Here is a 15,857-nt window from a genome sequence, read left to right as displayed (position 1 = left end):
TGTGTGGGAGTTTTATACACTCGGGCAAAACTATGAGTTTCAATTTAGAACTTGGCAGAAGTAGGTGTTTAGTAAAATGTTTTGTCACTGGCAGCTTTATGGTAAGTGGTTCATTTGAATGTTCGTGTTCTATAAGCTGTGAGACAGTGCTAAGTGGACAATGGCAGTATTATAACCCAACAGGCAGCACTACAATAACACCATAGTGATTAAACCACAAACTCTAAAACAGTTCTGAACATGTAAATACCATTTACACACTGAAAAAGTTGACGTTTGACAGCCCATACTCGTGTTAATTAAATGTCTTCAACGAAGGCCACAGTTGATTTTTTTTAATGCATTTTCATCCTGCAAAAAAGTAGGCAACATTCACAAAAGACACAATAGTTAAAACTTTGATAAAACAGTGAAGGTGGAGTCTCTTCAAAACCTCTGGTGTTGTTACAAAATACAGTGCAAATCTTTATAATCACAGAATGCAAGTCTTTAAGAAATAAAAAGAACATTTATGAATATATACACTTGACAGAAAATAACTGTAAGAGAACATTGTTTTCTGTCATCCACTAATGAGTTTGCCACTTCTTCCAGAGTTATAGAAAAATGTCAGACAGCACTAGCATAGTTTGTTTACATGTCTAATGGCAGCATTTTGTACTTTGTAATTACTGAATAATAAGCCTGAGGATGTGGATGTCCATGAACTTTAAAGGGTTAACCTACAGTTAATAACTGAATATGAAGCGTGCTGTTTATGGGGTTAATTAAATTTTATTGATGTTTTACTATCATGGTGCCCTGCTAACATAAAATTTATGTAGTACTGTTTGATAAAAAAATATATTAAAAACTATATATATATATATATAGTTGTTGTCGAAAAACCTTGTATCTCCAAAGTGATAACTATACAGGAAAAGGGAAAAAAAACTACTTTACTTTTAATGTAAGTTAATGGTCATTTTATATATATATATATATATATTTATATATATATACACACACACACACACACACTAAAAAAAGCTGTTTTCCTGGACAGTAAGCATATATTTGCTCGAGAAAACATTCATACAAACAGTTGTGTATTTTGTATGTCACTGTGTTATTTCCAAACCTCTCCTCCAGGCAGCCCAGTATCATTTGTAGTTGTCAACCAGTACCTGATTTGGTATTGATACTTCATTGTGTTAAATCAAGAGTGTTGGTGATGAGAGTGAACAAATTTATGCGATAGCTGGAGACATCTGGAACCAAACTTTGTTCTTCACACTAGCTCACAAAATATGCAAGATTTTTTAGAAATTGGAAATTTTATGAAATTGTTGTTAGATTTGTTTATTGTATGTGCTTAAGTGCAAGACTCTTGCACAGTACTGTGAGTAATATATATATATATATATACACACACACGCACGCACACACACACACACACACACACATATATATATATACATATATATACATATATACATATATATATATATATATATATATATACATATATATACATATATATATATATATATGTGTGTGTGTGTGTGTGTGTGTGTGTGTGTGTGTGTGTGTGTGTGTGCGTGCGTGTGTGTGTGTATGTATTTATTTCTAGATAGGTCTTTGGATCTTTTCTTAAAATGTTGGCAGCCTGTTTATTATATCATACCATTCCATAGTCATGCACAACAGAAGAAAAGCTGATTTTGTTTGAGTTCATTAGGCAGCTATTTTCACACCAGTGTCGACACCATACCAGGGTTTGGGTGGTGTGTGTATGGCAGATGTGTGTGGGTGCTGTAGGACAGTAGGGGCCCCGGGGGTAGCGTAAAGGCCCCTACACAGTCATCCTGCACCATGGGTGGGCCCAACTCAGGATAAAGCTCTGCCCCCCCGCTCTTCTTCCCCTTCTTGTTCCTACTGGATACTTTGCGGTTTCGTGTCTGTATCCCATCTTTCTTCATGGTCAGCGGCCTGTTCACCTGTCGATTTATGTTTAGCATTTAGAGATAAATTATAATCCTCCTTAATCTTCACATGGTCTTTACAATTTAAAACACCTTTTCTTACACTTTTCTTATTTTTATTTAAAAAAAAGAAATTCTGTGGAAAGTTAAGATTTTGAACTTTCAATCCATTCCACACTATTTATCAGTAAAAGAGTATAATTAGAAGATCATACTTACATTGTGCAGTTTAAAGTAAAGTCCACATGCGTTACACACTGGCTCCCCATTAGCATTGCGTCTCCACAGTGTGGTGGTGCTGGTCTGGCAGTTAGCGCACTGCGTCCCAGCACGCTTACTCACAATCTAATACAACAAAGTTAAAAATTTTAATACTGAAAAGAAAAAAGATGGGCCATTTATTTCTTTTACTGATAATTTAGCTACCATGAAATGTATAATAACAGGGTGGCGTGGGAAACAACCTAACACATCTTGTTTTGTGCTAAATAATTAAAAAATATCTGTTCAAGATTATTGTTTTATAAAAGCAACATGCACTTATCTGCTAAACTTTGTTTCAACCATCTAACATTTGTGAACAGTTTAGCTGAAAGCAGTGCAAAGTGCAAATGCAAATGAGCAAGGACACCCTACCACATGAGCACAATTCATTAAATATAATTATGCATTGTTTAAATCAGACAAGCTTTCCAACTTAAACACATTAAAATATATGTATCAGAATAAATATGATTAGTGAAATGGACTGTGTGTCTAACATTGCCAAGTTTGTGAACGCAAAGTAGAACAAATGTCAGCACGCTAAAGCTATACTACAAAATATATTTTATTTACATCACATAAATAGTATGTTAATACATGTAAAAAAAGTTAAAAAAAAGGAAGGCTTAGCTGTAGCACTGCCTTCAAACTAAGAGATTATACTTTAGCCTGTCTAGCTTTTACTATGAGTTGTTTACTCAGTATGTCAAAATAAGTTACTCACATAACTCAGAAATCAAAAACCATCAATGATAAAAAAAAAAAAAACTTTCACTTTCAATAACAGTTATATCTACCTATCTGCTGTGAAAATTCACAGATTACACTGCCATGGGAATATGAGAAGCTGAAAAAGCATGTCTACTTGGGCCTGTATATAAAAATCCCTATGTTAGGTTGTGTACCGTGCCTCTTACCAACAAAATTTTGGTTTCAAGATGGCTGCTAGTTAATCAGGTTAATTGATTTTTTGGCTATGCAGTCAGAAACCACTTATGTCTATTGCAAATTACTTGACAGTTACATGAGATTTGAGGTGAGTATGTGATGATTTAGGCATGCGGTTTGCGTGATCATAGTTGGTGGACTCTCCTACTTGTTAGCAACAGTGCAAAACTTTAATTAATTCTTTAGTTTTGCACTGGAGCATTCTTGGCTGATTGGCAGAAAATTTTATTTATTTCTTTCCCCCCGTAATAGTTCTCTGCACTAAGACACATCAATGTGTTACTGTAGCCTATGAAACCTGAACGCACCAGTCTTTTCTTGGGCCTGATGAGTGGTCTGTTTTGGCCATTCATTTTGTGGTACAGGCCACAGGCATTACAGAGATAATGCCCCGTCCCATCCCTCCTCCACAGAGGCGTGGCTGTAGCTCCACAGTTCACACACTCACGAGCGTCTGTGCAGAAACACATGCAAATACACAGTTATTCACATGTAATCCTTACATCTGTCTTTGGTATGAATGCAGTAGTAAAACTTTTTAAAAACTTAAATTCTGAGTCTGTATGTGGGACAACAATTCTTCACTATCTTACTTCAGAACTATAGAACTTAATATGACAGTTGATAAACTACATCACTGATGTATGGATCAGCAGGCTACACCCATTTTCATGATTATAGTAGTAACAAGGTCTAAGCCAGGGATGCACAACTCCAGTCCTTCAGGGCTGATGTCCAGCACAGCTTCAACCTGGAAATTAAACCTGGAAATTAACAGATAGGTACATTCAAGTGTGAGTGAGTCGGTAAATCACCAAACCTTCCAGGACTGGAGATGTGCACCCCTCTTCTAAGGTCACATCACATAACTTGCTGTATGCTATTAGAGTGAAGATGAGAAGACAAATTTGAAATTTGTTTGAAATATCCAAAACTACTAAGAAGAAAAAGAAAGAAAGGAGATTAAATAATCATGAATAATATGTTTTCAGCTGAATAAGCAGTTAATAAGCCTGCATTTTAAGAAGCCCTTCATTATAATGACCAAACAGGGCTAATACCTCTAAACACCAAAATCCATACTTCATAGTAATTATTTTGACTCACCTGGAGGAGAGAGTCTGATTTTATTCCTCATTTTTGGTGAAAATGATGGGGGGTTGATCCAGGCCCCTGCTGTGGAATAAAGGGCTGCAGAGCCATAATCTTGGGGTGGGGGCATGTAGGAGCTGTAGGGGCCCAGCATGTGGGAGTGTGTGTGAGGAGGAGAGTACACACCACCAGCAGATGAACCCAGATTCAGAAAGGTTCCCCCAGCTCCACCCACTGGACTCAGACGCTCTGCTTTCAGGGTGTCCTTACTGTCTCGGCCAGGAGAGGGGAAAGGGGAGGGGCTGGTCGGGTAAAGAGGTGTTGGCGGTGGGGGAGTGTGGGGGTGTAAGGGGGGTTTGGTGAAGGAGCTGGATGTCCAGGCCGTGGAGGGACTGCTATAGGTCAGCATGTTATGTCCTCCTGAAGTGTCCAGCCACGGAAGATTTCCTAGAAGCGACGGAGATGTGTAAACCTGTCGCACTGCAAACAAATACAAAAAAAAAACTTTTGTTTACACTTCAGTTTATATATCATTGCTGTTGTAAGAAAGTTTCAAATCTGAAAAAGCATAATGGAAAACATGTTAACGTAGGCAAAAGAAAAAAATCTGGTCCATTTGTTATGAAATGTTGAAAGAGGTAAACAATGATGTACTTGAATGTAATTTACTGTTGTTAGGTTTGTTAATCAGGTTAATCAGAATATTAATAATTGTATGCTGTAATACTGGCAAAAGAGCATCACCTTCATTTTTCTGCTTCAGCCCTCAGTTGACCTGGGCATTTATATTTTACTATACCTGGACTGTGTCTGAATGCGGATGCAGTTCGGTTCTGCCCACTGTTAAAGTATGATGGCAGACTGTAGTCCGTTTCTGAGGAGTAGAATGGCTCCTCTTCCTCTCCAGCTGGCAGAAGGCCTGAATCGCCTGAAAAACTGGCCAGCGGGTCGGAACTGACCAAACTGGGAGAGACCCACCGCGACTCTGAGGGATTCTCCATCTTTACTTCAGCTTCTGGAACACAGTCATTCACATCATCACTGCTTTTGGACTCATTAAAACATACTTCCTATGTATTTTCTAGATTTTAAATATTAGAACTACCCAGATCACAGTTACAAACCTATATACTCTTAAGTGAGGCTGCTCAAAAACAGTAAGTGAAGTCGACCTTTCACTAAACCATTTCCCTAAATACCAAATTTCCAGTCATAGCTCATCGATTGTAACTAGGCTGGAGCACCACTGACAAGTTTAATTAACTTTACAAGTTTAGTACTGGATTAAAGAGTGTGGAAGACCACATTACCAAATCTGACTAGCTAAGGCTTGGTAACTAATTGGATTTAATGTCCATACGTAACTAACGCAAATGATTGCATTCAATTAAATTCAATTTATATGAAGCCATAGGTAGAACAACCTAAATGCCTGCTAACAGGCAACATGGATTACAAAATGCCAATGTGATTTATAGCGCAATAGAGAAAGATGGCAGGTTAATCTTTGTTTGCCTACTGGCTTATCTGACAGTGGAAGTATAAAACAAGATCTAAATGTTATCCTCAAAATCCTTATAACCATACATTTATTATTATACCTTGAAGCAAAGAAACTATGTTGTTCTTTTATTTCCATGTTATCTACATAGACTGCTATGATGAGACTTATCACTTTGTGAGATCACAGCGTTTTTTATGTAGCCTTCAAATTTTGTCTACTGCTTTCTGCAATTTTGGATGCATTTCTCCAAAAAGTACTGGGCAATACTTCGAATTATTCACTGTTTTGTTGTATCTGATGTTCTTTGGTGTTATTTGTAAAGGTCAAGTAAATTTATATATTTATTGCTTGTCTAAAGTTAACCTTGATGTCCGTCCGTTGTGTAAGAATGTTATTTCAATGAACATATTTTTAAAGCTCCATTAAGTTAAGGCTGGATTGAAGCCATATGAAAAACTGTTCCCTGTTCAGGGCTGGAGAAATCCACAGTTACTTTTGCAATGCAAAGTATTTTGATACTACAGCTGAAACGCTACCTGCTGCAGTTGCTTTTGAATCTATTTTTTTTACTTTGGGGGTACTAAAATATTTAATCAAGGCCACTAGACGACAACTTCCCTTTAAAAGATCCTCATTTGCCTGTGGCTGAAAGTGAATGCTAAAAATATACATGGTCTATTACAGGCTTTAACGACAGGCACCATTAGAAAACAACGTTTGTTCTTTCAAGGGAATCACGTACGTTAATGGAAAGACTGATGCACTTATGCATGATCAAAAACGATTAGTTACATATCAGTGCACCTAGGCAGAAGCTTGGTTACAGCTAAAATAAAGCAAATCAGCTCAGTAAGTGCTATAAAGTAGCTTGAACACTTTAAAAATTGTGTTAATACTGTCTGTTCTTAAACTGTTAATGTGACTGATAACATAATTGATAATTTGGTCAGTTTGGTAAATATTTGGTACATATATTTAGGCTACCATTAAACCTTCATAAAGCTTTTATGTGCTGATCATGTCTGTCAGGCTGTACCTCAACAAACTAACGGAAAATGCCTGACTTAATCAGATATGTGACATTATTATTTTATTTTATATTCCTTTGCCAAACCAGAATGTGATAATATGCCAGATCACATCTGATTACATCCAGTCTGATGTGCTGACAATGAATAACTGAACTTTTTAAAACTCACACTACACTGTTAGGAAAAAAGGTACTGTGCAGGTACATTTTTGGGTCATCAAGGTACAAACAATGTAAATGTACCCTCAAAGGTACAGCAGTGGTTTTAGGGTCCAATTGTTTGCCTAAAACAAGAAGTTTTTGTACTTTTTCAAGTTTTAAAGCAGAACAAAAAATAAAAAGCCTGGAGATGAGACAGGATGTATGGAGTGAATACAACTTAGAAAATATAATTTCAGTGGACTATGGTAGAATTATGTTCCCTGACTAAAGGTACTGCGATGTACCCTTGAAGGTACCCCCCACCCCCCACCACCCCCCACCCCTCCCAAGTGACAAGAGGGGTACTGCCCCAGTGAAAGTTTCGTACTTTTTTTTTTTCTGAGAATGTATTAATAAATGTTTAAATAAGAACTAAATGTTGAATGTAAATCACCACCAGCATGTGCAGGTAGCCTGATAACTTTTCATTGTTTTTGTGACTTTTTAAATTCCCAGTCCCGTTAGAAACTCAGGAAGCCTTCAAACAAAACAAACCAAACCAAGAGCAATTTTCAGAAAATAACAAGTTGCATGTTGGTTTATTATACTTATATCCATAACTTTATTTATATAGCACCTTTCATACATGACCATGCAGTGCAAAGTGCTTTGTAGCATAATTAAACAACACAATAAAACAGTGTTAATAAAGCAATGTATGGAAAAATTGCATGACATTTTTTAAAAAATTGTCATAATAACATTAGTTTGACTGGCAAGACTTAGTGTGAAATATGAGTGCATTCTTCATCATAGCTTACTGCAAGTATAATTCTTAAATAATAGAAAGCAGTGGGTTAAATCGAGGTAGATAACTTTGTTGCAAAGTTGATGTGCCTCACAGAACCCCACAATTTGACGGTTCTATTTATGGTGAAAGTTAAATGAATAATAAGTCGCATGCAGAGCCAAAACCCTTTTGAGTAGCTGATGTGTCAGAACGATTAGGCTGCTTTTGTCTGATCAGAATTATGTGATATTCTGTGCGGAACTTGCAGCCTCTGTTACTAGAAGATGCTGAAGTTATCACGGACACTCAATAGGATCGTCCACTTCATTTCATCTGATTGTTCGGGTTTTGTTTTAGTTTTCATTTTTCAGCTCGAGCCAAATCCGCCTTCTCGCAATAATATGACACCTGAAAATGCTTGAACTAGATGTTTACCACAAAACTATTACTATTATAACACTACACATTATTTCAGAACGTACAAAAAATTATTTCCTCTATTCATAAAAAACTTTAAAAATGTGAACACACAAGAAATAACAATATGTAAAAGGTTGAAGCGAAATATCAATGAACTCATAACTAAATGAGGCAAAAATACGACAATGTCTTTATTAACTAAATGTCTTGTAAAAATAGTCACTAATAACAAACTAAGCTCTAATTGAGCTCTAACTCTGCTGATACTGGCTCTGTCTGTAGGCCTATAAGAAAGTTTATGGCGTTATCCAGGTTATTTAGGGATGCTGCTTCGGATTTCCAGAATAAAAACTCAAGATTTGAATGCTAGCCAACTTTTTACCAGCACTTGTTAGACGTGAGCACAGGTTATATTCTGAGATTAAATACAGTGAATATTTTCTGGTAAAGAGAGATTCTACCGATTTGTCAAATGTTGCGCATAGTTAAATGCTTAAGATGTAAACAAAGTCATTCTGAGTGATGTGACGTGAAATGCGCTGTTCTAGCGGAACTTACAGAGTCAGAATTGTCCACAGCGGTGATGGTAGGAACCAGACATCTGAACCATGTATTCTTTTGAAATGCTACCTCACGTAAATAATTATTACATGAAATCGTTATGAAGCCACGGTCTGGTGCCTGAAACATTGTTTTATAATAATATTGAGATGAGGTTTTGGGCTAAACGGCATTTTTTCAAAACATATTCATAGCAGAGCAGTAGTTCTCATACCAAAGCAGTTCTCCAGGTTTATCACTATTTTCAGCATTACATCTAAAAACTCAGAAGACATGTGTAGGTTCAATGGCTGTTCTGGATGGCAAATAAAATAAATGTATTGCCATGTAAAGAAATTTGAGTGAATAGATGAACCACAGTATTGTCAAACCACTTTGATCAACTTGGTTAATCTATCAGCCATCAACTTATGCAGAAATCTTGATAAATGGGTGGAATTTCCCTTTAACTAATTATGAATGTTATTATTACATTCTTAGAAATAAAAAGTGCTTTTGTATTTAAGCCATGATTTTTAAAAATTAATCTTTATAATTTTTCTGAGGATTTGCTTTTTTTCATATTTTTAAATGCTATATTATTTATTTCATACATCTGTGTGTGATTACTTGCTGTCAACATTTTAGGATTACCAGTGTTGTTCCTAACATAAAATAATACATCTTAATATTTACCCCCTTACTACTATTGCTGTCCTGTGTTGTGTGACTGCTACTGGCTGCTAAATTTCCTATCTATCTATCTATCTATCTATCTATCTATCTATCTATCTATCTATCTATCTATCTATTTTTACTAATGCATAGCATATGAAACACTAACATTCATGGTAATTAACTGACCCAATAATCATATATTACAAAAGCATTTCAAATATGTTTTAATTGGCCTTAAACATTTTACTGGTGGGGCCTCAAACTCAGTACAGAGGAGCTATGTTTGTGTGTTAAGATGAATTGGATGAAATGTTTTCTTTTTTTTATGAGTTGTGTGTGTACACCTATTTGGGCTAATACTATAGAGGTGTGTGTGTATTGGTCTTACCTCCACAGGTGAGTTCTTGAATTGGATGGGCTCACAGGTGTCTCTGCAGAAGAAGGGCACAAGCAGTGTTCAGCTGAGGTCAGTTTGACTGGTGTGCTCTCTCTCTTATCTCTATGTGGAGCTGTAGGAGCTGTGTGAGAATTTGGAGGGCCAGTGGGTGCGGCTGAGGGGCAGTTTAGCAGTTTAGAGGACACGCCCACTCCCAGCCATACACAGGAATTTGAATATCAAACGGTGAGCAGCTCTAGACCTGCAGCAGGTCCAACCACAGGACAGAGGATGTGTTCAAGTGGTACTTTGGATATGTTTGGTATCCGAAGTTTACTTCTTAACTTTGCACGGGTGCTACAAGCAGCTTGTGCAATGCTAATCAAGTCCTAGTGCAAAATTAAAAAAGCAAACTTCAGACACCAAGCACATCTGGCTACATGCGGGGTAAGGGGGGGAGATTGTGTAAATTTGAACTTTTCATCAAACTACTGCTTTAACACATACTGTACAATAATGATGCAGTATGCATTGATGAATCCACTTGCAGCTACACTGCTAGCCTGGATAAGCTTAGTGTTATATTATTCTAACCAGCAAAACAATTCTAGGTGGAAATGCTTGGGTTACACATAGCTAATTTCATAATTTCATAACTTTGTCATCTAAAAGTATATAATTTAGGGGTTAAACCAGTGTCCCTCACCTGAAGTGGAACAGCCCCAGTTTGCTGATCATAACTGAGTCTCGTACGATGAATAGAGCTTAGATGAAGCTGGAGTTTTTCTTATTCTTATTTGCCATTTTACCTTAATTGATGTAGCAGTTACATTCAGACGACCGTACAGTTGTAGTATGTAACTGCTGCACTATTTAGGTGATACGGAAATTCAAATAAGAAGCTAACATCAGCCTTGAGAAATTAGCATTTAAATTTAGTGTAATGAATGTATGAATCTGGTGCTGGCTGACTAGCTATTTTCATAGACGAATTATGTAAAGAAGGACAACAGTAGCAAGAACTCCAAAAATTCAAGGTGGCACAGAGAAGACAAGAATGAAAAAGCTACTTAGATAGGATGAGGGCATATCTGAGCTGGTGGGCAGTGAGAATTGCTAACCTTCATTTACTATGCTAACATTAGTTTGTAGCATATTGACTATTATGATTATGTCAGATTTAAAATAAAAGCTTTGCCAGTTTTTATTGTTTCACTGGCTAGCCATGCTGCAGAAATACACTTAGAGTTTGGGGTGGGCTGGTCTGCATCATGTAACTCTGGGCTAAAAACACTCCAGCCATGGTGTAGGATGTAAACAAAGTCATTCAGAGTGTTTTGATGTGAAATATGCCATTCTACAGAATCTTACCAAGTCAGATTTGTTGACAAGCATAGTGATAGGTACTAGATGTCTGAAGAGTTTAATGTGTCTAAAAGCTACCACACAGAAAGCTATTACATGAAATATTCAGTAATACACTGCCTGATGCCTGAAACATTTTTTATGCAGAGAATTTACCAATACATTACTATTGCCAAAATTACATACATAAACTCAGAAGACATGACTGATCATTTTAGATAGTAAACAAAATGGCTATGTTTGCACTGTAGACATTGTGACTTCTGCTTTGTTTCTATCGGAAATTTGACACAATAAGTTTCTCTCTAATGCATCTTACATCAAACTAATCTGAATGACTTTGTTCACATCTGACTGAATTATACAGAAATGTGAGAAATGTCTAGAAATGCTTGCCAGTAAAATTAGCACAGAGAAGCTAACAAGATTTAGGCCATTGTTATAGTCTTCAAAAACACCCCCAGCATTTATGATGATTTGGTGACCTTTTATGGGGAAAGAGCACATCAGGACAGGGACTTTTTCCTTTCTTCCTTTCTTTCTCTTTGGAATACTTTAGGAAACTTTACAAAATGCAAATTAGCTGCATTAGGAGAGTTCATCTAGCATTAGCATAATTAGCATCAAGGCAGAACATGGTTTAACTCATACTTCAACAAGCACTGAAATGTAAGAGTCACACACCCACACACACATACACACACACACCCACACACCCACACACACACACACACACAGCTTTACATGGATTCATTTTGAGCCAAGACACACCAAGGTGAATGGTGAAGCAAGAGAAACTAAAACAAAGCAATTAAAAATGCAAAAACACTCTGAGGCACAGCATTGACCTGTAATGCAAATGGAGTGAAACACTGCAGTCCGGGTTAGAGATATGGTAAGAGCTCTCAGGTTGCACACACACACCTTGCAGACACTGGCCCAGTCATTTGGTAGTCAAAGCATTTATAAGTTTCCTCATCCATTGTTAATTTACAGTTTTCAGGGATGTAAGATGCTGTTCATAGAAAATAAATTTTCTCAGGAAAATCAGAAGGACTTATAATTATACACTGTTGTTGTGGAGTGCTGGTGATATTTTGGTGAGACGCTGAAATGTTTTTTTATGGTTGGTGTGTTTGGTTTCCAATTTCAGCCTCAGTAACACATTGCTTCAGTACTGCATGTACTTTATGTGAAAAAAGCACAACTAACCTGAGGAGAGAGTGTGTGTGTGTGAGTGTGTGTGTGTGTGTGTGTGTGTGTGTGTGTGTGTGTGTGTGTAGGGATGTGGCTCAGTCTGTTCGAGCTGCTGTATTGTGATAAGAAAATATCAAGATCAATGTGGGAGTTGCAAAGCCACACACACACCACGCGCACACGCGCACACACACACACACACACACACACACACACACACAGAAGAACGGTGTTACCCTCCTAAGTCAGTTGCATTCCACTGTAAACAATAAAAACGTTTAGCTGTCACATAACTATCACTATTGTATCTAGATTAGCCTTACCAGATACCATATTTACCAGATACCAACTTCTGTGGTGTAATTAATGTGAGATTTGACTGCTTGTTTGATACTGGATAAATTATGTGTAATTTTCCCAAAATCCCCAAGGAGTAGAAGTTATTTCTTAAAATGAAATGGTTCTGCATTAATATTTTGGGGCTAATAACCAGCTATCTAAGATAATGTTATTTAGAAGAAATGGCAGGTAATAATAACAAAGAAAGGTATTATTTAGTTGTTCATTCTTTATTGGGATGCTTTTATCATGATTGCTCTTTTTATTATTTTTAACCTATTTTGTCATTAACTTTACTGCTTGTGACCTGACCTCCAAAAATGCATGATTAGCATTAGCTGTGCTAGCTAGTTAACAGCATGATGATGTTAGCTTACATTAGTTAGCTAAGTATGTCGCAAACTCATGGTAAAGCCATCCTGGTAACAGTCATACACTACTAACTCTCAGTGGGCCTTGGCATCAATTCTATAAATCTCTGGTACAGTACTGTAGGGATGAAAACCATTGTACCAAGAAGATATTTCCTCAGGTGTTTTATGATGATGATGATGGTGGAGAGTGCTGTCCAATGTGCTCAGCATATTTACACATGCCACAGAGCATATAGAATGTTGCTGGCTTAATTGGATTATGTAGTACACTTATCTGGAAGCATCTGCACGCATTATGTTTCTCCACTCATTTATTCAAGTTTTTCCTTTAATTTGTCACCGGTCTGTAGGTTAGTGATTAGCTTAGCTGTTAAGTTAGTTGTTTGGTTAGCTGTTTGGTTAGCTCCTCAGTTAGCTACTAGGTCAGCTGTTACATGCTTGGCTAAGTGCTGCTGCACAGTACAACCACAAAAGTTAAATTTTTATTTGCTTTTAATTTAGTGCTTGTGCCTTTACTCGCACAGCCACATTGTTGTAGTTCACACTGACAATGTGATATCTTTATTGTCATTCTCAAAAATGTGTCATGCAAAATGTTCCACCCTGTGACCATCCAAAATTATTTGGCTTGTGACCCCAGGTTGAATCCAATGCATTAGGTCACCTAAACTCTTCCAAGTCCTGTGTGTGTGTAAATATGTGTGTGTTAAAGACAGACAGACAGAGTGCTGGGGGGAGGGGGTCACTGAGCCTCAAGTTCCAGAGAAAGAGGTTTCTATGAATGCTTAGCCTTATCTCTGAAGCACACAGCCAGCTGACACACTCACTCTCGGGAGCCTCATCTCCTCACACATGCTACACACTTCTCACAGGCTTCATTTAATGCTTCTTCATTTAGAGCTTTAATCTCGTTTCAGATGTTAACCGGTTTAGGTGAATAAGTTGAGTTGTATAGGAGTGTGATGCACTTAAGTATGTCTTCAGTGTAAAGCTCAGCTTTATGGAATGTATGAAATCAATTCTGCTCAGAAGCTCTTATCCCATAGATAAGTACGAGTGAATGTACAGAGTTTTATTTAAACTACAGTTTTATTTAAACTACTTAAACTCCAAAATTATCTGCAACATTTTGTTTTAGTAATAATTTATTATATCCATTATTTTTATAATATACTTATCTGAATATTATATAACTTAATAACAATAACAATAATAATAACAAGAATAAGACGAAGAAGAAAAATAATAAAATATTGGACCAAAGGTTTTTCAGTATATGCTTTTAACAGTAGTTTTTCTTCCTAGAAAATTTCAAATTTTAAAGAAAGCAAGGGGATCCTTAATTTTTGTTTTGCTCTTTTGAGCTGGGACTAAAGTTGTGTGTATCTATGTCTTTGTAAATTTGTTTGTGTTTCTTTCTGTTTTCTTTTTTTTCTGTGGGTTATTCTGAGGCTGTGGAGTGAAAGTGAAGGAAATATGGAGCAGGTGGAGCAGCAATCCAACCTTTCTCACTTACTGAGAGATGAACTCTTTTTTAAACACACTTTACAGTTCATACTTCCACACCCTTTAACCGCCACTGACACACACCCACGTGCACACACCAAGGACAGCAGAAAACAAGCAGGACCTTTTACTCTCCTTCTCAGAACATTTATGCTTTTATATTTTAAGCTATAAAAAAAATCACCCCAGATGTTGCATTTGATTTTAAGATTGTTTTGCAGAGGCCTTTGCATCTAAACAGGATCAGTCACTCAATTGCTTTCAAAATAGTGAGATATTTAACATCACATTTATGCTACATGTAACAGATAAAGTCATAAAGTCATATTTAAAAAAGGATGAACAAAAGGCATCAGACCTGTCAGCTCAGAAAAAAATTCTGATTCTTTGGTTCAGTTTGCCCTAAAGTCCCTGCAGTTATTGAACAATAAGCCTTAGTATATAATAAGCCTGTGATTTTAAGGGGTTAAATGGGTAAGGTGAAGGCATAGCGACCACTACTTTAGGCATTAAAAAGCAGGCTAAATATTCTCTTCTTTTGAATTGCTCTGTTGAAATTCTTTTTCTTAATATGTGATCGAACTACTACTAAGAATTCATTTTTACTAATCACGATCAACAGGCCACCAGGACCGTATTTTGAATTCTTACAGGAATTTGCTAACTTTCTATCAGGTTTAGTAATGTTCTTGAACAAAGTAATAACTGTTAGAGATTTTAATATTCACCTTGACAAACCACAGAATCCAAAGTAAGGCATTTGTATCTATTGTATCTATCTTAGACTTTTTCACTAAAAATACATTGAGGACCACTCACTATTGCTGCCACATTATTGACTTAATTTTGAACTTTGGTGTAAATGTAGCTCATTTAGCCATTCTCCCACAGTCTCAGATCATAACCTAACCTCATATGAATTCCACTTTAAATCTGCCTGGGAGGATAGTCATATAGTCTACAGAAGGGCACTTACTTTGGCACGCTCAACTTATCTGTCCTCTCTGATTGATAATAGATAATAAGAAACAAATTGATAATAAAAATAATGCCAGATTATTATTTAGCGCAATTTCTAAATTAACTAAGAAGCAAACAGTTACTGAACTCTGGATATTATCAGCCTCAGCAGCAATGATTTCATGATTTTTTTTTTAAATAATAAAATTGAAATCATTAGGCCAGATCTTGAGTACAGTGTAACTACTGCAAAGATGCTGGAATACTTTACCTTACTTGAACAAACAGAGCTGTGTGTTGTGATGTTGTTGCTTCATCTGCCTTGATCAGTTGCCCCTGCTCCCTGGCTTCTGGATCAGTTTGTCCACC

General features: G+C 36.6%; 1 protein-coding gene across 1 annotated transcript; it reads right to left on the bottom strand.

Moving 5' to 3' along the window:
• Positions 1-1,549: 1,549 nt before the first annotated feature.
• On the bottom strand, positions 1,550-9,888 carry gata1a (GATA binding protein 1a). Its single transcript, XM_036560064.1, has 6 exons — positions 9,760-9,888; positions 5,068-5,283; positions 4,284-4,748; positions 3,485-3,630; positions 2,184-2,309; positions 1,550-1,979 (listed from the first exon to the last, which is right to left on the bottom strand). The coding sequence occupies exons 2-6, from the start codon at positions 5,267-5,269 to the stop codon at positions 1,731-1,733; spliced, it is 1,188 nt and encodes a 395-aa protein (XP_036415957.1). The 5' UTR covers positions 5,270-5,283; positions 9,760-9,888; the 3' UTR covers positions 1,550-1,730.
• Between the last annotated feature and the right edge of the window lie 5,969 nt (positions 9,889-15,857).

Source organism: Colossoma macropomum, unplaced genomic scaffold (assembly GCF_904425465.1).
Source record: "Colossoma macropomum unplaced genomic scaffold, Colossoma_macropomum, whole genome shotgun sequence".
NCBI lineage: Eukaryota > Metazoa > Chordata > Actinopteri > Characiformes > Serrasalmidae > Colossoma > Colossoma macropomum.
The sequence above is the reverse complement of the archived record's forward strand: the minus strand, read 5'-3'. Positions and strand labels throughout refer to the sequence as shown.

Coding starts and splice junctions, on each gene's coding strand:
- gata1a (XM_036560064.1), bottom strand. CDS start 5,269: ATGGAGAATCCCTCAGAGTCGCGGTGGGTCTCTCCCAGTTTGGTCAGT. Junction 4,749..5,067: donor CGCATTCAGACACAGTCCAG/GTATAGTAAAAT, acceptor ATTTGTTTGCAG/TGCGACAGGTTTACACATCT. Junction 3,631..4,283: donor AATCAGACTCTCTCCTCCAG/GTGAGTCAAAAT, acceptor GTTTCTGCACAG/ACGCTCGTGAGTGTGTGAAC.